This window comes from Halichoerus grypus, chromosome 15 (assembly GCF_964656455.1).
Source record: "Halichoerus grypus chromosome 15, mHalGry1.hap1.1, whole genome shotgun sequence".
In the NCBI taxonomy this organism is placed as follows: Eukaryota; Metazoa; Chordata; class Mammalia; order Carnivora; family Phocidae; genus Halichoerus; species Halichoerus grypus.
Window position 1 is genome coordinate 12,924,060 of NC_135726.1, and position 23,699 is coordinate 12,947,758.

Genomic DNA, 23,699 nt, shown 5'->3' on the forward strand with positions numbered 1-23,699 from the left:
TACCCGAGCCCCTGATGGGGCATGTGAGGCTGCTGGAGGATGGAAAAACCCGTTACAGTCCGGTTCTCCGGAGGGAAACTAGTTACAAATGCCTTCTTCAAAGGCCTCTCTCTCCACTGGTTCCTGAACAGCTTCCAGGCAAGGGGGGCTCGTCAAGAGAACTGACATGTCTGCAATGTGGAAAACCATGTAAAGTAAACTGTCACTCATGTGGGGAAAGACTGTTGCCCTCCTGGTGGGGGGTCCCCTGTACCACCTCTAATCTCCACTTCAATCCCACTGACTGTCCATCTTGATGTGAAGCAAAACGGGATGTGATGCTTCCCCTTCTGGCCGAGCAGGCTAAGAATCCATTTCTGTCCCTGTGTAACTGTGGCGCTCCCACCTGGGAGGATTTTGCTCCCAGGGGTATGTGGCCCTGTCTAGAAACATTTGTGACAGCACCCGCTGGGAGGGCGGGAGTCCTGCTCCACATCCCACAGCACACAGGACGGGCCCGACCACCAAGGTCTATCCGGCCCCAACGCCGACAGTGCCGAGCTCGAGAAACCCTGCTCTCCACGACCTCGGAAGAGCAGGAGGGCCGCGACAGCCTCCCACCACCACGGGACACCTTTTGGTGGTCTGGCCCATCAGAAGCCTGTTCCTCCCGAAGGGCAGAAACTTTGTGGGCCTGCTATTTGTCCTTCCAGCCAGTCCTACAACTCAGTCCTTTGACCCATGCCCTCAACTCCACCCTCAGCCCTGGAGCGAGGGCCCCGGCAGGCAGCTCTGGATGAAGTGGCTGGGGCCTGCTCCCTCTATTTCCCTCCCTTGGCTCGCCTCGTGGCCGGGCAGGCTCCTGGCATGGCTCCCGGCAGACCCGTGTGGAACTCATCTCCCCTCACTGCCTCCTGCCACCCGCTTTTGCTTCTTCCCACCTCCAGGTCCTTCTTCTCAGCCTCCTTTCCTGGCTTCTCCTTCCTTCCCCGGCCATTACACCCTGGAGCTCCCTGAGTGGCCTCAGGCCCCTTCCCTACCCCCCCTGCCCCTCTTATCACTGACCATTCTTATTCCCTAGAAATGAAAGCTCCATAAGGACAGAACCATCCAGAGCAGTACTTGGCAGAGTCAGTACTCAGTAAAACCATCTGCTGGATGAATGAATGAGTGAGTGAGTGAGTGAATAAATGAAGGGCTATGGTGTCCATTTCCACATTTCTATCTTGGGCATAAGTCCCTCTTTTGAGAGTCAGGGGTAGCAACCTGCTTCATCATCTCTCCTTTGATGTTACCAAAGCAATTTAAACTCAAACATGGGACCCTCCCTGCTCCTCCTCTAGAGCTCCCATCGCAGGGACTGCCACCACCATCCAGAGTCCTGGGTGTCACTCCCGACAGGCTGTCCCTCAGGCCCTCATGTAACTGGTCACTAATCAATGATACGTGTTACAAAGTACGGAATGCTGCTGCTTCTTCCCATCCCCCTCCCAAGCAGCCACCATCTTCCACTTGGACAACAGCCTCCCAGATGGTCTCCCACACATCCACCTTGCTCTCTCCACCCACCCCTTCTCCTCAGCAGCATAGGAATCTTTAAAAACACAAATCTGGTCACACTGTCCCCCCACCCAAGCCCCTTCAGTGGCTCCTCCTGGCCTCGGGGAGAGGCCTCCAACCTTGGTGTGGCCAGCAAGGCTGGGCCCCTCTCCCCCTTGCCCTCTGGATCACAGCAAAATGAACACTCCACGCTCTTTGCTGACTTGAAGACTCTGTACAGGCCGGACCCTCTGCCAGCAATCCTCCTTCAACCCCCAGGCCGCGCAGACAGCCTCAGGAGCCTTCCCGACCCCACGGACCACACTGGTCTAGTCAGCTACCCGAGCACCCTGGACAGCTTTCGTACCCTGTCACCCCAGAGGCGCTTATTTCATGGGACAGGGTGAAAGCCCTCGGTGACTAAAAGAAAGCCAGGGCTAAGAACCATTGCCGCAGAGCACTGGAGGCCACTCAGACCATTCCAGAAAACTCCTCTGCCTGGCTTTGTGGGGGAGCCTGGAGAAATCTATGCCCCGTCTAGATTTCGGTGACTTGAAGGTCATTCTTGTGGTGACCCTGGCTCCTTGGAGCTGAGGAGGCAAAGGGCCAGACCTGGCCATGCTGTTGGTGACAGGACTTCTAGAGGCTGAGAGGGGCTGGGGTCCTGGGACTGTCCAAGGCCAGGCTCACACGACTCAAGATCCCAGCTCTGCCAGAGCGACTGCTGCCACCAGCCCTGGCCAAACTCCGTGCTGGCGGCTGGGAACCCGAACACAGCCCCGCTTCGTGTTCCATCTGGCTCACCTACTTCCTTCCCCAAAGACGCCAACAAGGGCATACTGACAGGACACTTAACCTCAAGGGAAAACCTTGAGACACAAAAACTTGTGTCTCAACAAGTGAAAAAGTCATTTGTCCGTTCGAGAAATGGCGACATTGACCTGTCTTGGGTTGGCAGCACCAGCAGCCTGGTGTGAAGTGTGTGTGTGGGGGCTCCTTTGTTTCTTTAAGAATAAATGCAAAGGAAAAGGAGGGGAGAGAAGGGGAGGAGAAAATGGTTGCTTGGAGCCCTGGCACGGTGTGAGGTGGAAAAGTGTGGCTGTGTGGGGAGGAGAAGGTGCGCCGAGCCTGACCTGATGATGAAAGCGCCTCTGGCCTCCAGGAGCTTGCGTTCACTGCTGAACCTCTTGAGAAGGTTGATCATGAACTTATAAAAGTAGGAGTTCATGGTGGGGGTGGAAGGAGAACATTCTAAGCCTTTGGTACCTGCAGAGAAAGGGATAGAGCTGAGATTTACTCTATGGTCCACAGGGTGGTGGGACCCCCACAGAACATACACAATTGTAAACTCCAGAAAGGTGGTGGTGGTGGGGGGTCTGTGTGGAACAAGGTGAGGGAAAATCTTCAATCCAGGGCCTCGGGTCAAGGGCAAAAAAGCAAGGACTATGCAAGTACATACAAGCAAATACAACTGCTTACTGCACAAATCCCCACTTACCTGTCCACCTCTCCAGCCAGCCCCCAATTACTTAGTGAACACCTCCTATTTGTGAGACCTCTGCTATGTGCTGGGAATTTTTTATAAAACAAACCTGTACCTATCATCCCAATAAGTAAAATACACTTGGGCTTCATTTTGGCTGGTTAAGGACAGATGACATGTCAAAGAGAAGAAAGGGGTAAAATAGGCATACAACCTCGACAGTCAACAAAACCCACACTCCTTTCCCAATGGTGCTCAAGACAAGGGAAACTATGCACACCTCTGTTGGATTAAAGACAGCACACCCTGACAAAATGTTACCAAGGGCTTTAATCTTTACTCGACGTTTTTATTTTTTTTTAAAAGCTTGTATTTATTTATTTGAGAGAAAGAGCGAGAGCAGGAGAGCACAAGCAGAGGAAGCAGCAGAGGGAGAGGGGCTCCATCCCAGCTCCCTGGGATCATGACCTGAGCCGAATGCAGACACTTAACCGACTGAGCCACCCACGCGCCCTCCAATGTTTTTAAATCAGACATTCTTCTTCAGGTGGAAATGCTCTTTTAGACTAGTACTCTAAAGATTTTCAAAGCCCAGAGTTGGCTTTAGAACCAGAAGCACATTCGGAGTACCCCTCTGATATGCACCCCAGCTGAAAATACACCGAGGGCCAGATACAGTCCCCCTCCCAGCCTCACCCCAGCACGTGCTCTCCTCCGCAAGGTATTGGGCATGGAGGGGACGACAGCAGGGCTGAAAGAACACCTGGTTGATCGCCATGTAGTATATTCATACACCCCATGCAATCTCTTTGTTTTTTCTTCGTCACACATGCTGACCTCAACAGATTGTTGGAAAGAGGTGTTAGGGATGGTAGGAATCCTCACTCCCTCTGCCCAAGGCACTAACAGGGCACAAAACGCACACACAACAACTTGAGATACAATTCACATATCATTAAGTTCACCCTTTTAAAGTGTACAATTCAGTGGTTTCCAGTACATTCATAAAATTGTGCACCGACCACCACTAATTCCAAAACATCACCCAAAAAGAAACCTCGTACCCATTAGCTGCCATTCCCCATTATCCCCTCCACCAGCTCCTGACAATCATTAATCTACTTCCTGTCTCTGTGGATTTGCCTATTCTGGAAATTTTGTATTAATGAATCATACAGTATGTGGCTTCTTTCACTTAGCATATTTTCAGGGTTCATCCATATTGTAGTATGTATCCATTTTGTATTCCTTTTTTTTTGGTTGAATAATACTCCACTGGGGGCGCCTGGGTGGCTCAGTCGTTAAGCGTCTGCCTTCGGCTCAGGTCATGATCCCGGGGTCCTGGGATCGAGCCCCGCATCGGGCTCCCTGCTCCGCGGGAGGCCTGCTTCTCCATCTCCCACTCCCCCTGCTTGTGTTCCCTCCTCTCTCGCTGTCTCTCTCTCTCTGTCAAATAAATATATAAAATCTTTAAAAAAAAAAAAATACTCCTCCACTGTATGGATATACCATGTTTTAACCATTCATCCATTGCTGGACATTTGGTTGTTTCCACTTTTTAGCTATTAAGAATAATGCCATGGGGCGCCTGGTTGGCTCAGTCGGTAGAGCATGTGACTCTTGATCTTGGGGTCATGAGTTCGAGCCCCAAGTTGGGCGCAGAGCTTACTTAATTAAAAAATTTAAAAAAAAAGGAATAATGCTGCTGTGAACATTCACATGTGTTTTTGTGTGAACACGTTTTCATTTCTTTTGGTTATATACCCAGGAGTGGAATTTCTGATATGGTTACTCTATGTGTAACTTTTGAGAAACTGCCAGGCTGTTTTCCACCATGGCTGTGCATTTTACATTCTCACCATCAGTGTGTGAGACTCCAGTTTTCCCACATTCTTGTCAACACTTGTTATTACCTGTCTTTTGATTACAGCCATCCTTGTGGATGGAAGTAGTATCTCATTATGGGTTTGATTTCCATTTTCCTGATGACTCATGACACTGAGCATCTTTTTATGGGCTTACTGGCTACTTGTAGATCTTTGGAGAAATGTCTATACAAGTCCTTTGCCCATTTTAAAATTGGGTTATTTGCCTTTTTATTGCAGAGTTACAAGAATTCTAGATACAAGTCTCTTATCAAATATAATCATTGCAGATAATTTCCCCCATTCTTTGGGTTGTTTAACTTTCTCCATGGTGTCCTCCTCTGAAGCAAAGAATTTTAAATTCTGATCAAGCTCAATTTATCTTTTTTTTTTTTTTTTTTTTGGTTGCTTGTGCTTTTGGTGCCATATCTAAGAAAGTATTACCTATTCCAAGGTCGTAAAGATTTACTGATGGGCTTCCTTCTAAGAGATGTGTATGTATTTTTTTTAAATATAGCTCTTATATTTAGGTATCTGATCTATTTTAATTTTTGTATATGGTGTGAGGAAGAAGTCTAAATTCTTTTGCATGTGGATGGATATCTAATTGTCCTAGTATAACATGATATCTGCTTGCTTTATTTTTTTACAAGCTGTTTTTTTAAAGTTTATTTATTTATTTAAGTAATCTCTATCCACAATGTGGGGCTCAAACTTATGACCCTGAGATCAAGAGTCACATGCTCTTCCAACTGAACCAGCCAGGAGCCCTGATGCTTTATTTTTTATATTGTATTTTTTCTAGCTTTATTGAGATAAGATTGACATACAACATTATATAAGCTTAAGGTGTACAATGTGTTGATTTCATACATGGACACATTGCAAAATGATTACCACAGTGCTGCGGAGTCAGCCAATACCTTCCTCACCTCATATAATTACCACTTGTTTTTTTGTGGTGAGAACATTTACGATCTACTCTCTTAGCAACTTTCAAGTATATACTATAGTAGTATTAACTATAATCACCGTTCTGTACATTAGATGCCCAGAACTTTAATTAAACTCTAACTGGAAGTTTGTACCCTTTGACCGATATCTCCCCAACATGGTATCTGAATAGGCAACCAAGAGTTACCATTTACCAGGGACTTCCTCTGTGCTATGCGTGTTTCTAAAGCCTTCACACATAGCATCTAACTAATCCTCAAAATAATCCTTGAAAATATGTGCTCTAACTCTTCTCATTATATAGGCGGAGAAGCTGTGAATTAGGCTGAGGACTATCCAAAGTCACAGAGCTGAGGAGTGGTGGCGTCTGAGTCCCCACAGCTGGTCTCAGCAGCTCCGCCACGCTGCGCATCACTCGGGCGCTGGTGCTTGGGGCGGTTTGGGGTTTGCAGGATCGTAGGCGGTATGCTCCCAAACAAGAGGCAGAAGCCTGAAATGAAGGCCTTGCCAAGATTGAGGACGTAGAGACCATGGCACTGGCAGAGCTGTGGAGAAAGAACCTGGCTGCAGCCCCCTGGGAACTCAGGGAGGACACTGGGGAAAGATAAAAGTGGCCAGCTGAGACGTGTGGTGCCATCACTTGCCAGGTTGGTCTCCACCTGGCCCTCAAGTCCTGACTTCCTCCCCAGACCAGGGAGAGGGTGGCCACACACCTGTGTAAAATAGGGAACCAAGCTTGGCTGTGTGAGGGGCTATCAGCTCCCAGAAGCATCGGCCCCAGGCACACAACACGAATGTATGGGGCCATCCATAGTACTAGAAGCAAGGCCTACAGAGGCACCCCATCGGCTGACTGCATGAGCCGCCAGTGGCCAGAGGAAGCAGTAAAACCCTCCTTTCAGGATCTTTTTGCTCAACTCAGACTTCCCTCATGTCCTTGCATGGTCCTTAAGGCGGTGTGGCTGGGAACGGCAAGAGGGCCCTTTCTGTTTTGGTTTTCCCAGCTGTGAATTACTCTGTGAGGATTCCTTACTCGGAGCCATACCTTCAAACTACTGTCCTTTCTCCTGACAACCTCCTAGACAGCCCCTGGGAACTGTGTGCAAGGGGCAAGCCTTGAGTAAGAAGCCCAGTTCAAGGGCAGGCCTCACTGAACTTCCTGATGTTTGCAGTGCATTGTTCTGGGTCCCTGCCCAGAACAGCCTGGCCTGGGAGGTCCTGAGTGACTCTGGAATGGCAAACAGTCTCTGCTCCCTGGCCCAGAGGGGCTGTTTGCAGAATCAAGTGTCACATTCTTACAGCTCGAGTTACCCTGGGCCCAGCTGGGGCTGATCTCTGAAGAGGCGGCTGCAGATACAGCTGCTAGAGCCCCTCCTCCCCGCCCCACACTGCCCCCGAGGTGGCCTGGCTACACACCCCCAACACCGGCGGTGTGTGCGGACTGGAACCTTCTCCTGGGTGCTCATCTGTGATGGCTCCTGTGACCTGCCCCCTTCTTGCTTCTGTATGTGCACCCCCACCCTATATCATTTCCAGGCTTAGGGCCATTTAGCTTCCAAAGTATTCCAAAGGACAAAGGGACCCAAACAGGGAGTGACCATAAAGAAATCTTCCACGATGTGGGGCCACGGTCTCCATTCCCAGGGGGCCGGGTATCGCAGGCAGGCAGAAACATCTTTGGGAGTCCATGAGACCTGGTTCAGATCAGATGTCTACCTCTTACTAGCTGTGCAACTTTGGGCAAGTCTCTCACCCTAAGCCTCAGTTTCTTCATCTGTAAGGTGGGGCCAATAAGAGTCCCTAGTCCTTCAGTTTAAAGAATTTTTTTTTTTTAAGTAATCTTTATGCCCAAGGTGGGGCTTGAACTCACGAGATCAAGAGACTGAGCCAGCCAGGCACCCCCCCAATAAGAGTCTCTTCAGGGGCGCCTGGGTGGCTCAGTTGGTTAGGCGACTGCCTTCGGCTCAGGTCATGATCCTGGAGTCCCAGGATCGAGTCCCACATCGGGCTCCCTGCTGTCAGCAGGGAGTCTGCTTCTCCCTCTGACCCTCCCCCCTCATGCTCTCTCTCTCTATCTCATTCTCTCTCTCAAATAAATAAATAAAAAAAAAAAAAAAATAAGAGTCTCTTCAAATGAGACAAAACATTTAATGCACTGGGCCTGGGGCCTGCCACACAGTGCGTGCTCAGTGAACGGGGGCCCCTGCTGTTAGCAGACAGGCCAGAATGCGGAGCACTGCACGGGGAAGACTGTTCCTGTCTCTCTCTCCTGGACTAGATGACTGGGGGCTGCAGCACAGTCTGGAAAGTCTCTGAGTGGAGACTTCAGATCTGGGACAATTTCCCAGTGCTCTGCTGGGAGGAAGAGAGGCTGTGAGAAGACAGGATCACCTGTGATGCCCCACATTTGGGGAGGGAGATCTGCCCGCCTCTCAGCTGACAGCTGGCCTGAGACAGCAGAAGAGAAGGCCTGGGGCTGCTCTGAACACATCCTGGTCTTCGTAGCCATAGCCCCCTCTGGGCCACACAATTAATGCTCAATGTCCAGGCTGGCTTGGCAGCCCCTGGAGCCGAGGCCCCTAGTGGGAGGGAGAAGGGCAGAGAGACATCTGGGAGAAGCCATGGCAAATAGCTCACGTTCTCACAGTACAGTGCTTGCTGGGAAAGCTTTCGCAGCTCAGCCCTCCCAGCACTCCCGTTTCAAGACTACAAAGAGCAGGAGGCTGGGTGCAAACTGAGTGGGGGCCGGGCGCCAGCCTGAGAGCCAGACCCAGCTGATGGGAGTGTCGGGGAGCTGCTGGGGCCTGCAGCTGTTGGGCAGGGACCTTTGTCCCTCAGGCTCCCACCCACCAGAATGGGCTCTCTGAGGAGGAGCCTCCGCAGGACTGGGCGGGGAGCTTGGAAAGCTCACTGCAATCCCAGCCTGACTGTGTAGAGATGGCAGGTCTGGGCAGGAGAGGCAACCCTTCCTGAGTGGGCTGGTTGAGGACAGGGCCCGCTGGGGGCTCACCACAGACAGGGTGAGGGCCTACCTGGTCTCCCCCAGACTCTGTTTCCCACTGGCCCATCAGCCACTTTTCTGATGAACCAGCCCCTCAGGCCCAGCTGGCTTGAGACAGAACCTGCGAGATGTTCTCGATCAGGGCTGCAGGCACGGAAGGAGGAGGTGGGGTGGAGAGACAGCAGACTCATGCCAGGAAGTGTTACTACACGGAATGACGGGCCTCTCTCAACTGAACTCAATTCTGCCCAAACACAGCCTGCTCCTCCCCGCGGAGTGTGCACAGGGCCTCACTGGCCACTTCCGCCCGCCTCGGCTCTCGCTCATCTTGCCCTCGACAGCCGGGCAGGGAATCTGCCTCTTTTCCCAATAGCTCTGGTAAAAGTCACCTCTGCCGGGCTCTCCTATCGAGTGGGGCCCTGGGCCAGGTGCTGCTGGTCCTTTAGGAAGGGGCAGAGCCTGGGCAGGAGCCCAGCACCCAATTCCGGGCAGGCCCTCCAGCACTGTGCTCTGAGGAGGTGCTGGGACGCCAGAGCCAGAGGCTTTCACTCGGGTGGCACTGCTGACAGCAGTCTGTGGGCCCACCAAAGACGGGGTGTCAGCTGTTCTGGCTGGGGCCCAGGAAGGGGGGTGGCTGGGGACAACCTGGCCTTGGGTCTCAGGAGAGTCACACTCTCCAAGGGGCCAGGGAGAGTGGGGTTTCCGTTCCCCGATCCTGCCAAGGACCAGCCCTGAGCTGAATGCCGCCTGCCTCGCATTTCTGGTGGGGAGAAGTCCGGAGCAGTGGGCTCCGGCAGGAAGTGCACGTGACTGCAGGCTAGCCGAGGGGCAGGCAGGTGCTGTCGGGAGCGCTCCGTATACAAGACCAGGCTGGTGGGGTGGGCGGCCGGGGAGCCAGCCGTGCAGATGCTGCTAAGTGAAACCTGATGTGGCGACATGAGAATCTGCACAACGTCTCACAAACAACCTTCCCTGGGATGTTTTAGATTGAGTTTTGTGGCTATGACGCGAAGGAGCCTCACGTGTCAGGATAAAAATAGCTCTGGCCTCAATAGGCAAAACGAGTTACAGTTCAACAAAACCAGATGCGAAAGCCTTCACGGCCCAGCCCAGACCCGGCGGGGTCCCTGCTTGGCTCCCTGCTCTCTCGCCCTGTCTCCCTCCCCCCTGGTGTGGGGCCCATGGGCCCGGCTGGACCCTCGCGTAGGGCATCTGCACCCCGCCGCCCACAGAGTGTGGAGGAAAGGCCGGGGGACCGGGGCAGATCCGGGCCCTGTGGCTGACTGGCGGGGCAGGCTCGAGGAAGTGACACCTCCTCTGGGGCCGGTTCCTGTCTGTGAACCTCACAGGGATAAGGAGCCTAGCACAGTACCTGGCACAGGGATTGCTCTGAGGAGGGGGCTGCATGACCCGGAAGCTGGCATGGAACCCGGGGACGCAGGTGGGGAAGGGGCGGCTACCCCTACGGGATCAAGGGGCTGTAAGAAAAGGAGGCCCAGGACTCTGGTGCAGCAGGGTCTCAGGAGGTGTGCAGTCTGCTGAATTGGAGGGCCCAGACCCCACGGCCACATGGATAAAAGGGTGGCAAAGATGTTGTAGCAACGGCACCCTTGGGACTCGATCCAAGAGGCAGTCACTTTCTTTGCTGCGAGCCGGCCCAGCTGAGGCCAGGGAGCCCTCTGCCCTGGGCAGTGACCCAAATCCAGGAGGCTTTCCAGCTGCCTGTTTCGGAGAAAGAGATAAGCTAATGGGCCACAGCAGGGCCCAGGAGAAACTTCCAGCTAACAGGGCAGTAGAGAGGGGCTGCGCCAGGAAAGACTGCTGCTGAGGGGGGGCCAGCCGGGCCAAGGGCGGCGCCAGAGACACACAGGAGGAAGGGGCCTTGCGGCCATCGCGGACACCGAGCCTGGGATGCAGAGGGCTAGGCTCTCCACGTGGCAACAAGCGAAGACCTGCGCAGTGGTGCTGGGGGGATGTTCGATATGGCACTGGTGACGGGGCGGCCAGCTCTGGTGTCCCCTCCTTCCATCATGATAATGACTCTGAAAGACAGGTCCTGACCCTTCCTGGGCGCCTGACTCTGGGCATTCAGAGATGAGTACAACCTAGATCCTTCTGACCCTGGCACCCATGCTGTCTGAAAGAGTATGTAGGAAGATGGCCTTTAAGGCTCCAAGAGCACAGAAAGGCTTTGGGGGCTGGGAAACGGTCTGGTGTGGCTGGAGGAAGTGGAGGCAGCAGAGGGCATGAGTTGCTGAGGTGGTTGAGGCCAGAATGGGGTCCCTGAAGTCACTGTGCAGAGAAGGGATATCCTCAAGAACGATGCCAGGTTGGGGCTGTGGCCCACCGCCCCACAGGAGAAGCCTGGACTGCTGGCCTGGCCACCACTGCTCTGCTCCCCTCCCTCCTTGGGCGATAAAAGCTTCCAGTGCTGGGCAAGTGCTTCTGTCCTCTAAGCATGGGGGTAAAGAGAGCAGCCTCTCAAGTCTGGGCTCCTGGGTCAGCACCAACGCCTACTACAACCCCCCCAACTCCCAGGTAAGAATGACAACAGTGCTTTCCCTCACAGTTGTCGTGAGGAGTTGAGGGGCTAGCCCACAGTGAGGTTCGGTGAGGGGACACACAGGAAGTGCTCAGAACAGCGTCCGGTCCTAACAAGCTCCATGTATTATAGTCACCATTACTACTGGGAGAAATGCCCAGGGATGGCTTCCTGGGTTTCTTGTGGAACTTGTTTGTGAATTTGGCCCCACCAGCCTGGGCGATAAGGAACGAAGTGGAATCAGAACATTTCATTTCTGCCTGTTTTTAGAGCTGGGGCCAAACTCCACCTTGGACCAGAGAACCCTGCAGGGCACACTGACGTGAGCAGTTATCCCACCAAGGAAGGAAAGGGAAGACTGGGTTGTGGGGGCAAACATCAGTCCTGGGGTGACCTTTGACCCGAGACGGCCACACTGCCGCCTCGCCGGGCCCCGGCTGCTCCCTCTCCTGCAGGAACAACATCCAGGTCCCAGGAGGGCCGGGCACGTCTCAAATGAGGGACTGATCCTGGAGGCCTCCCGCTTCTGCTGAGCCTTTGGCTCAGGCTCCTCAGGTCTGCTCGAAGGGGGCTCCTCACCCCCTCTCCCCAGAGCCTAGGCGGCCTCAGCTGGCGTCCCCCTAAGTGGAGATGGGCAGAGAATGCACAAAAGCTGCCCACTCAGAGGAGACCCAAGTGGTTGTTTCCGTTTCATTTCACCAAATCACAATTAGGAGACAGCAGCATGCGGGACCTCTCCACGGGCTTCCCTCACGGCCGCCCACCCAGGCAGCCCCCTCCCAAATGCCCCCGAGGTGAGTCTCTTCCCGGCTTGGGGCTCTGTGGAGGTCAGCAACGAAGCGGCGGTGGGAGAAGCAGACCATCGCCGCTGCCCACACGCTCTCCACTGGAGGGAGCGACGTGTGCACTGGGCCCGGTGGGAGGGATGGCCCGTGCGGCCAACTCCGCCTGCGGACCCCGGGGACTGCAGCGACGGTGCATTTAGGCGCCCGTGGCAGCTTCCCAGGTGGGTGATGCTGCCCCAACCCTCACGCTAAATCTTTTGAGTTTTACAGACCCAGTGAGCAGGCAGGGCTGTTTGGTTCTCTACAAATGTGCTGATTTCATCTTTGCTCGGCTCCCTGCCTCCTTGGCTTTCCAGAAAGACCCTTTACTGCGGGGGTGGTGGACTCTACCCTAAAGGGACATAGCACAGCACTCTGCAAGTTCTCAGAGCTGTGCCCTAGAGAGCCAGAGGAAAGCAAAATCCAAACAGGAAGAGGGTCTGGCCTTGTAGCCTCTGTCCACGTGCACGGCCGGATAGAAACAGAAAGAATGACCCTCTTGCATGCCTGAGAAGCACTGGGATAAAGAGCAGCCCACAGATGAATGAGTGTACACTTCCTGCATGCTTTCTGACCAAAACAGCCACCCCCCACGTCCTTGGGGCCTGGCCAGTGCCCTCCCCAAGGCAGCCGAAGCAGGAGAGGGGATGGCGCCCAGCCCTGGTTTCCTGTGCTCTTCTCTTACTAGTTTGAACTTGACCTTTTAAAAATCACGCACCCATTTGAAAAATCTGGTGTCAGCTGTGGACACGCACGCATGTGTGGTTCCCACTCTCTGCAGCGAACATGTGAGTCTCAGGCTAGGCGCACGCGGCCCGTGGTGCTGTGGGTCCTTGAGGCAAGAGGTGATAACTGACTGTAGGCACTTCCTTAGTGTTCTTTCCAGGATGGAATTTCTTCCCACCTGGCACACTTGGTTGTTTTTCTATGAACTCAGGGTGAGTCCCTGGCTGATGTGAGCCAGTCCTACAGCCCTGGTGAGCTGGGGCAAATCTTCCCCACCTCAGCCTCGTTAGCAGCCCACCCACCTCGGCAGGGCCAGGAGCCAGGGTTCAGAGCACCTAGCCATCTGAGACTCCCCTCAGCTCCTGCCCCCCGGGGGCTGAGAGGGCCCCTCCTGGGGCTCCCGGTCTGGGCCTCCCCAGGGCACATGCCCCGCCCTCTCCAGCAGACCTGGGCCCCAGGCCATTTTCCAGCCCATCCCTCTGATAATGAGTAAGCACTTCAGTCATCAACTTTTTGGCGCCCAGAGAAAGAGAAAAAACACTTCAGAGGTAGAGGGACAGATCCTGGGGAGTCCTGGAAACGGAGGTATCCTTCCCTTGCCTGAGGCTGCGCTGCCTCAGGTTTGGCTTCTCTCACTCTGAGAAGATTCTGGACAACTGCTTCCTGGGGAGGGAGATGTGAGGGCTGGCTCCGACCCACAGGATGCCTTCTCCTGGCTCTGCCCCTCCTGCAGTCACTTCTCACCCTCACCCCCTCACCGCTGCTCCTCCCCCTCTCAGTGGGACCCCACCCCCACACCATGGCTCGGCGCCCACACTCAACCTCTGGCATTCTTGCCATCTGTCCCAGGGACTTTGGCTTGACCCCGAGCACTGACGTGGGACACAGGATGGAGAACGGACTCCCGGGCTGCGGGACAGAGGGTGGGGACCTCCCTGAGGGTCCCAGGGTCAGGATGTGGGAGCCTCCCAACCGTGGCCTCTGACTGCCTGGAGGAAACTGGGCTCCTGGGCAAGGAAGCCACTGTATCCTGGGGAAACAAGAGAAGGAAACTGGGCTGCTACCAGAGCCCCTTACTCTTTCCTTGCTTCAGGCAGAAACAGGTGGACACTTGGGACCAGTAGCAGGCAGATCACGGGCAGCAGCAGTGGCCTGAAGCCTGGGTCCTATGTGACACCCCACTGCAGGAGCTGGGGGAGCCCTTGACTTCACATGTCACCAGGGAGACATCTTCAGTGCACGGGCCTTCTGTGATTCGGCCTGGCAGCCCTGGGGCGCAGCCAGGCCAGCAGGGCCCCCGGCGGCTCCACCCAGCAGGTGTTCTCAGGGCGGGGTACCAGAGCGCCTCCGGGGGCGCCGCCTGCTGGAGTGGCAGGAGGGAAGCTGCCGCTGCAAGGTCCTCCATCTTTTTGACATTTGGCTTCTGCATCAAAGGAGGAGCCATCTAGGACCTTCTAACTGGCTGTCAAGAACCACTCAGGAGACAAAGAGACACCCCAGGCAAACACCCAAGATTTGCTGGGGACTTTCCTATCAACTTGCATCCTTGGCATTTCCCAGGATCACGTCACTGGAGGGAACCGGCGTCTGCCTGGGAGGGAGGAGCTGGGAGTTGCACTGGTCCAGGGAGGAGAGCCACCTGCTGTTTGGAAGGACCCTGAGGGGCGAGCCCCAGGAACACCATGGCCACCTTCATGTCCAAGGACTGCCTGGAAACATCCTGTTTGAATTATCCCCTCTCTTGCCTGGGCTGCCTGCCATGTTGTTTGCTATTTTTAGCTCCCCGATGAGGAAGGAAATGGCTGCCTAGTCTTCCACCTGTGAGGCCCAAGGCTCCAAAGCCCCCGATCCCTGCCTGGGGAGACGCTGCCCCAGCAAAAGAGACAATCAGCTGACTCAGATGGTTTTATATTTAGCTGTTGGCTCAAAAGTATGAACGGTGCAGGAAGATGAGGAAAAGGGGATGTGAGGGCCTCTTATGGGGGTGGGGAGGCAGCAGGAGGGTGAGGTCTGCCTGCCTCTCAGAGAGCAGAGGAAACTTCTGACTGCTCACACCTTAGCAGAGCTCCGGGGCTCAAGAGCGGCAGCCCAAAGAGCGCCTGGTCTAGGACGAGACCGGGCACTAGCATTCCCAGGCCCCCTGAGGCTGTAACCAGAAGGGGATTACTTACCAGGAGTGTTCAGCAGGTTGGCTCTGCCAGGGGTGGGCACCTGAAGTTCTGAGTGGCTGACCCGGAGGTCAGGGCCATCAAGGCGGCCTGGGTCATCCGTCTGGCCTGCAGGGGAGGAAGCAATTTCTGCCAACACCTCCAGATCCTTCAGGATAACCTGGGGGAGAAAAGCAAAGGATGAAGGACAAGGGCCTCTGGAGAGCTGTGGTCAGAGACAGAGAGCTGCCTCCAGGGGGTGGGGAGGGGTCTGCAGAGGGTGACAGGCTGTGAGAGCCACCAAGACTATGGCTGTAACAGTGCTCAGAAAGTTCTGCAGAAGATACGGATTGAAGAGAACACAGGCAGGCAGAAGATGGGGGCAAGTGGAGGCAAGAAGCTGGAGTCCAAAGCATGGGAGTAAGCTTTCCCATGACAACTTCTCTCTAGTTCCCTAAGCAGGGACCTGACAGGTCCCCAGAAGACGTGAGACTCAGGCATCTGGGTTCGGTCTGTGTGGTGTGCATCCCAGGGCTCCTGGGCTGGCCATGCTCCAAGGTTAACCTTGGGACCAACAGTGCCCACTAGGCCACACTGCTGGTGTGCTGGCCACAGCTCAGCCCACCACCAGGCCACAGAGCAGATCCTTCTCCAGAGGTGACTCCAGGTACCCTCTACATTTGGAACAGGACTCTGGGCTCCAAGATGGTGGATTTCTTAACTTCTAGACGTGCTGTTCAATTCTCAGCTGCCTCCTTGATGGTTATTCCTAGGCCTGACCCCTGCCTGCTGAGTTCTTCCAGGGAAGACACAGAGCTGAGGACGGAGAACAGCTAAGTGTGAGCTCCAATCAGTGCTGTATGTCACAAGGTTCCCCAGGGCTGCCTCACAACCCAGAGCCCCCGTACCCTTAGAAGCTAGCTGCCCCGCACACCACCCATCTCCTCTTGCTCTTCATCTGCCACCAACAGCCAGCAGGGCCCTGACCACACTGCAGGGAGGGCTGCCTGCCCCTTCCCACCCCCCACTCATCTCTGCTCTGAAGACGAACGTGCCTGTCCTAGCACAGGCGTGCCCCCAGGACTGTCCGCGGCACTCAGTGGATGCCTGCTGGGCATGGATGGCTGACTGGGGAACAGGTGAATTGCCATGGAAACCGTGGGATTTGGTCCTGGACCTACGGCAGTGACACAGAGCACCCGTGGCTGGGGCCATGGAGGGGGGATGGGCTGTGTGCACCAGGACAGACCAGCTGGCTGGAATATGGTGACAACGGTCAAGATGAGGCTACTGCAGGGCTTTCTGTGGGATGGTGAAAGTGTTCCAGAGTGAGATAGTAGTGATGGTCATACGATCTTGTAAATATACTAAAAACCACTGAAATGTATATATATATATATTTTAAAGATTTTACTTATTTGAGAAAGAGTGAGAGAGAAAAATAGTGAGGGAGAGCAGGAGCGGGGGGCAGGCAGAGGGAGAAGCAGGCTCCCCGCTGAGCAGAGCCCGACACGGAACTCGATCCCAGTACCCTGGGATCGTGACCTGAGCTGAAGGCAGATGCTTAATAAACTGAGCCACCCAGGCGCCCTGAACTGATTAAAAGGGCAAATTTTATCTAAAACAACAACAACAACAAAAAAAGACAAAGCTACTACCCTCTCCTCAAAGCTTCAGAGTGGTTCCTGTCTCAGTGCAAGCGACACGCCAGTGCGTCCTCCCGCCCGGCCCCAGTCGTCACTTCCGGTATGCTCTCTGCCAGCCCTGGCCCCTGGGCCTTCTCCCAGCAGCACAGCATGCTCAGCACTCAAGTGTCCCACGAGCCAGTGGTTTTGCTCCCTATCCTGCCATGCTCCGGCCTCCTTCAGGCTGGACGCAGCGCGCGCGCGCACACACACACACACACACACACACACACACACACGTCACCTCCCACCTGTCTAACTGCCCTTTCCTTCGCTGCACCCCGGCTCTCAGCACCGCCTGAGCCCCCACAGTGCCAGCCCCTGGGCTGGGTGCTGGGGCTGCAGGTGAGTCCGACACGCCTCTGCCCATGGCCTGGCGCGGAGACCCACACTCGCCTGCCCTTCCAGGCACAGGTATGGGTATATTTGGAACATTCTGATTGCTGGGCCTGTAGGGGATGGATCCATGCTGGCTGAAGATCATGGCTGCTAAGCAGCCTAGACAGATGGCAGGAACGAGTGCTGCCCCTGTGCCCAGGCCAAGAGCTGGGGGCCTGGCAGGTCCAGCCCAGAAGCAGAGAGGCCCAGGCCATCTGCTCCCCAGGAAGCTCTCTATCTCAGCGGTGGCAGAAGTGGACACAGAGGGAGAGGGTGGGATGGGGGAACAGAGAGCTAGGCGGGTGACAGCGCAGCGCTCCGCGCGCGAGAGTGGCCCGAGCACGGGCCATGCACTCAAGACGCTCAATTGTCCAAGCAAGTCACTGTCTAAAGGGCAGGGAGTGAAGGGTGACCTGGGAATCGGGTGGGGGAATGACTCACTCAAACAGTGAGGCAAGAAGCAAGCCGACTGTGCCTCAAAAAGTTAAACAAAGTCACCATAGGTACACTTCCACCCCTAGTGTTCACCCAAGAGGACCGAAAACGTGTGCACACAGGACTTAAAAATGTTCACAGCATCAGTGTCCACCACGCCTAGAAAAGGGAAACAACCTTCAGGTCCTGATGCCAATTCTGATGTGTTTTTTTCCTGATAGCAGCTGGGGTGTCCTACAATTCAACTCAATTCTGACCACCTACCTGGGGGTAGCGGCGGATCCCACAGGTTGAGGGCTCAGTCCTACAAGACTGCCCCCCGCCCCTGAACCCCCGGCTTCAGATGCCAATCACAAGTAAAGGCTGTCACCTGTGCTTCTGAGGACCGGCTACAGAGCAGAGGTTCCCACGATCCCCTCCTTGGGTTTGATTCCTTTGCAAGAGCTGCTTATACTCAGAGAAACATTTTACTGACCAGGTCACCGGTTTATTATAAAAAGATGTAACTCAGGAACGGCCAGATAAGAGATGCGGAGGGCACAGTACATGCGAAGGGGCACAGAACTTCTGTGCCCTCTGGGGCTCACTTTCCCCAAATCTCCATACGGTCACCAACCCGGAAGCTCTCCAAACCCCATCCTTTCGGGTTTTTGCAGAGGCTTCATTATGTAGGTTTAGCTGATGAAATCACTGGCTGTTGTCCTTTGATTCAACCTCCAGCCCTTCTCTCCTCCTCGAAGGTTGGGTTGAAAGTTCAATGCTTTCATCACACGGCTGGTTCTCCTGGCAACCAGCCCCCCATCCTTCTAGGCATCCAAGTCACCTCAATAACCTAACAAAAGTCACCTTTATTATTTTCAACACTCAGGAAATTCCAAGGGTTTTAGGAGCTCTGTGCCAGAACGAGGGATGAAGACCAAATACGTATTGTTTACTCTATATCACAGTATCACAAACCCAAATGTTTATCAACTGATAAATGGATAAATAGAATATGGCATATCCGTGCCAGCGACTATTATTTGGCAATAAAAGGAATGAAGTTCTGATACATGCTATAAAACAGATGAACCTTGAAAACATTTGCTAAGTAAGAGGAGCCAGATGCAAAAGGCTGCATACTGTATGATAATTCCATTTATGTGAAATGTTCAGACCGGGCAAATCTACAGAGACAGAGCAGAGCCTGTGGCCGCCAGGGGCTGGGGGAGGGAGACATGGGGAGTGACTGCTAATTGGTACAGGGTTTCTCTTTGGGGTGGTAAAAATGTGCCGGGATTAGATAGTGATGTTTGCACAACCTTGTCAAAATACTAAAACCCACTAAATGGTATATTTTACTTTTTTTAAAGGTTTTATTTTTTTAAGTAATCTCTACACCCAACATGGGGCTCAAATTCATGACCCCAAGATCAAGAGTTGTATGCTCACCAACTGAGCCAGCCAGGCGCCCCTAAATTGTATATTTAAAAGGGTGAATTTTATGGTTGGTGAATTGTATCTAAAAAGAGAAGTCAAAACCCCAAGTCGGCGCCCTAAATCCCAGTCCAGTGGTACGTGTAGAGCAGTTGGCTCTTGCTGTGCCCATGGCCCAAGGTGGCAGGGCCTCGCTGACCCCCCACGATCTCACGCCTGCTTCTGATTCCCCGGAGGGCCGCGAGCACTCAGGGAGGCTACCTGTGTCCCTACATCTCCGGCATGTGCCAGCCCTGCTGCAGCCCTCAGCTGCAGGCTACTCCTCTCAGGGCTGGCTGTGCAGGTGGGCCGAGGCCCACGTCCTCTTGTCCTCTCCGCAGCAAATCCTGGTGGTCAAACGTGGCAGGTGAGGAAAGTGCAGGACAGCTGGGGCCAGGCTAGCACTCAGCTACTTCCCCCCCTGCCCGCCCACGAGGGCCACACTGGCCCACACCAGGCTTCTGGCGGGTACTTATTCCCCTAATAGAAAAGATGCTCGCGAAGAACCACCAGCACCTGAGAGGCCTGATCCGTGAGATGCCCCCACCCTCAGAGTGGCCCCCGGGGCCAGGCTGCAGGGGACCGGGAGACCGGAGGAGGAAGCCCTCCTCACTTCCAGCTAGAATTAATGCCCTCATTTGCTGTCAGTCTCCCGTTGCAGCAAGTGACCTGCTCAAGGGACCAGGGAGTCCACTTCAGACACAGCTCTGGCCCCCAAACCAGAGCCCGATAAGCTACACTGGGCTTAGTGGTCAGACGACCCTGACTTGCAGTCAGTTAGCTGCACCCCTCTAACCTCTCCCCCAGCAGCCACTGAGCACCCCAGCAGCCACTGTGGGCCAGGGCCTGTGTTGACTGGAGATGTGAAGCTAACCAGGATGGCCCTGCCTCTCCTGACAGTGACCTTGGGGAGGGAGACAGGCGGTCAACAAACACTTACAATGCAGTGCATGTGCAACTTGGCCTGTGGGGAGCAGGAAGCTTCAGAAGTACCTGAGCAGCAGTCTGCCAGGGAACCAGGGCTACAGGAAGGCACGCGAAGCATTCTCTTAACTAGCATAAGCCTTTCATGGGCACAGAATCAGAGTCACGGGCACATTCCAGGAACGGAAGCTTTGATCTAGCTCTGGAGTGGGGCATGGGATGGGGGTGGGTGTTACATAGGAGACAGCAGGCCCAAAATGGAGTCACTTGGGCTAACTCCCACGACAACAAACCAAGACTTAGTACCTAACCTAACTGCAGTTTCAACCTGTAGCCAGTCAACACGGAACTACCTGGTCAGCACTAGTGAGATAATCCTCCTGGAAGACCCCTTCCGGTCCTCTTAGAAAGGCGACCTTGCCTGAAACAACGCATTCTTTGCAAATAATTTTCTTTCTCCGCCCCCCTTCTGCCTTTAAAAACCTTTCCTTTCCTACAGCTTTTTTCTACTGCTGGATGGGGATGCTGCTGCCTGTTTCCTGAATTGTCGAATAAAGCCACTGTGATCTTTAAAATTTACTCCACTGAAGTTTTGTTATCTAACAGGGGGGCAGGGCCAGAAATCAAGCAGAAGTCAGAAGGAGGGGCAGGTCACCACGATCTATGAGGTTTGAACTTGATTTTGCAGGTGACGGGGAGTCTGTTTCCTCCTATGTGCTAACAGAGCTTCGCCCTGGCGAGGTTGGCATCGTTATAGGAGACATTTCTGTTAGGAGATTTTTGGTACCACAGCTGAGCTTGACCAGTGGTCCTGGCTCAGGGACTGGGCAGGAACAACAACGCATACGTGCAGGGCTCCAGATTTCACTTCTCTACCACAGAGAATCTGCGTGGACATCTTCGTACCACCTCCTCCTCCTGCACTGGAGAGCAGTAGCCAGCAAAACTGCGTATTTCACATTTTGAATTCTCTTGTTTTGGAAAGTTTAACACCAAATGGTAAATGAATGCAAATTATACTTCAATTGCACAATTAAAGCCGGAAATGTTGTCTACAGGTTCCTTCAATGATCCCAGCCACTCCTCTAGTGCTTATGTATCAAAAGATTTATCTCTGGTCCCCGGGAACTGGCAAAAATCTGACAGACAGCCCTCCCTGGGGAACACCACGTGTACTTGTAGGCCTTCTCGCGTGCGCACGCGCACACACACACACACACACAGCACCCTCCTGCTTCTTTCACATGGGAGTCTGAGAATAGCAGAGATGCAGGGAGATGAAGGGGCTGCCAAAATGGAGGACAAGGAATGGCTTGAAGAGAGCGTGGGGGATTTGTGGGGAGCCACTCCAGGGCTCCTGTGCCCGTCCAGTCCAGATGCTGGCTCTCTCCTAGCTGACAGCAAATCCCAGATGCCACGGAGCAACAATCCTGACAAAGGCCTGGGCCAGGACTCTGCCTCAGCCCAGGGAGTGAGGAGTGGTCCAGGGAGGCGATGTTAAGGTGGGGGTGGGTGCTGGGACAAAGCAACACGGACCAAGGGGGAGCCGTGCTCTGCCCTCCGGCTGAAGCTGGCTTTGAATCTCTGTGCCAGGCCAGGGTTTGGGTGCTCCACCTCTCCTGGAGACCCCTTGGTCTGTGGATAAGAAGGTCTGGGACAAGGACACAGCGACCTCAGCAGCCTTGCTTGTGGGGCACTGGCTCAAGGCCTGGATGAAAGGCCTGCTGCTCGGCCCCTGGAAACCAGAGTTAGACCCCTTCCCAGGAGCAGGCTGGCGGGGCCCAAGCCTACACTGGCCTGTAGTCCTGGCTCGGAGAATGAGGCAAGGCTCAAAGAAAGCAGGAGGAAGCCACGCCAATTAGTATGCGCTACACAGCTTTTTGCAAAATGAATATAAAACACTTGTGCTTTCTTTTTGTGTGAGAGAAAGGGTGGGGGGAGAGGGAGGAGGAAGAAGGTTACAAGAAAGCAATATTCTGCAGGGGCAGGAGTGCCTGCAGTTGCCATGGCAACAGGCTGGGGATGGAGGAGAGTGGTGGTGGGGAAGGCACATCAGCTGGTCCCCAGTCCTGGAGTGGGGTGAGCTTTGAGCGGGCCATCAGTGGAGTGAAAGGGTCGGTGACAACTGGGAGTGGGAAACATCTGACAAAGCAACTCTGAGAGAAAGGCCGGGGGGGGGGCAGGGGGAGGGGCCGGCCTACCCTCTGTGGCTCGGGGAGCAAGGTCAAGGAGGCCAAAGGGTTCCTGAGCAAGCCCTTGCTTCTAGGTGACTTGACACCGGCAAAGGCCATATTTCAGCGTGGGAGGGAAGTCGCCATCTGGACGGGGCACCTGCAGGCTGTCACCCCACTGTACTCCAGCAGGCCGAGGACCGGGTCTCTAGGATGGCGCTGGTGTCCTTTTTTTTTTTATGAGTTGGCCAGGCCCTCCCTGTCCCAACACCTTGTCCACAGAGCAGCCCTGGAAAACCCCTTGTTGTGGAAGGCCCCATTCTTTCACTCTCCCCCCCCGGGAATGGCTGGAGACCCAGGGCTGAACGAGGCCAACTCCCTAGGCTGGGGGCCCGTCCTGGCCTCCTACTGAGGCTCCTGACTCTGAAGTCCCAGGGCAAAGCACTGAGCAGATGTTGAATGAATACTTGCTGACCGGCAGCGCCAGGCAGGAAATGGAAGATGTGGATGGATCTGAATAGCTCCTGCCAAGGGGATGGATGGAGAGGCCTCCCACTTCACCCTACCCACTTATCTCTGAGAAATTTTTGTCACAAGTTTGGCTCGGCCCCTGGTCAGCTGATCAGGCTCCAGATGTCAAATGGCTCTGCCTTCCAGCCCCGTGAGAGAAGGAAATTCTCGAGCTGGGCCCTCTCCAGTCCTAGTCAGGAGGAAGCCGCAAGAGTGTTTCCAAGGGACACAGCTAGGTGCTGGCAGGAAAGGTGAATTCAGGCTGAAGGCCCTGGGGGCTAGGGTCTGGCCGGTACGGGCCACGGCCAAGGCTATCTGATGCCTCTGCCCGGAGCAATGGGGCCACAGGGCTGTGCCTGAGATCTGGGTCAGGTCTGGCTGCTCCTTGTTCTTGGGAAGTGGAGCTGAAATTAAGTGTGGAGGCACCGAGGCTGGACATCCATGGAGCCCTGGGGCCCTCTGCTTCCTGCCACACAGAAGCCTGTCCATTTCCTTCACAAGGGGTACAGGCCCAGCGGGTCAGGCCTCTTGAGTCCCTGACCATATACAGAATGGCTCCTGCGGCTTGTGGAGTCAGCCAGGGAACTGACCTTAGGAAGCATCCCCTTGCGGGTACCGAGGAAGGCCACGGGATCTCCCACAGACCCCAGAGCAGTCAACCAATGGAGCTCTGGGGGAAGGCAGCCAGCGGCAGCCAGCACCAGGGCTGAGGCTCCTGTCCCGGATGCAGAGTAAACCTGAGCTGCAGAAGGCAGCAATCGGGCCCTGGCCAGGCCTGGGAAAGGGGTGGTATTTCCAGAAAAGCTCATGGCTACAACGGGGTCAGAGCGGGCCAAGCCCAGCATCTCCTGGGGGGCGGGTCCCTCGGCCGTGCCTTCAGCAAAAGCAAGGAAAGCACTGCCAGAAATTTAGATTTGGGGGCGGGAGAGAAGGACTGCTTAGGCTTGGATCTCTTTTATTTCCCATTGAGAAAGCCACTCTGATTAAAAACCTTTTAGGTCTTAGTAAAGCAAAAACAACTTCAAAAAGCAGGATTATATCTCGTTTTTTGGCCTGACTTTGAACACATGCTCATAGGGAT

General features: G+C 54.5%; 1 protein-coding gene across 3 annotated transcripts in view; it reads right to left on the bottom strand.

The window, feature by feature from the left end:
* VAC14 (VAC14 component of PIKFYVE complex) overlaps positions 1-23,699 on the bottom strand; it is a 100,412-nt gene that overhangs the window by 36,053 nt on the left and 40,660 nt on the right. For all 3 annotated transcript variants that reach the window (XM_078062994.1, XM_036088092.2, XM_036088091.2), the window contains exons 13-14: positions 15,085-15,241; positions 2,652-2,784 (exon numbers count right to left, since the gene is read on the bottom strand). In XM_078062994.1, coding sequence (XP_077919120.1) covers positions 2,652-2,784; positions 15,085-15,241 — 290 coding nt within the window. The remainder of the gene's footprint in view (positions 1-2,651; positions 2,785-15,084; positions 15,242-23,699) is intronic.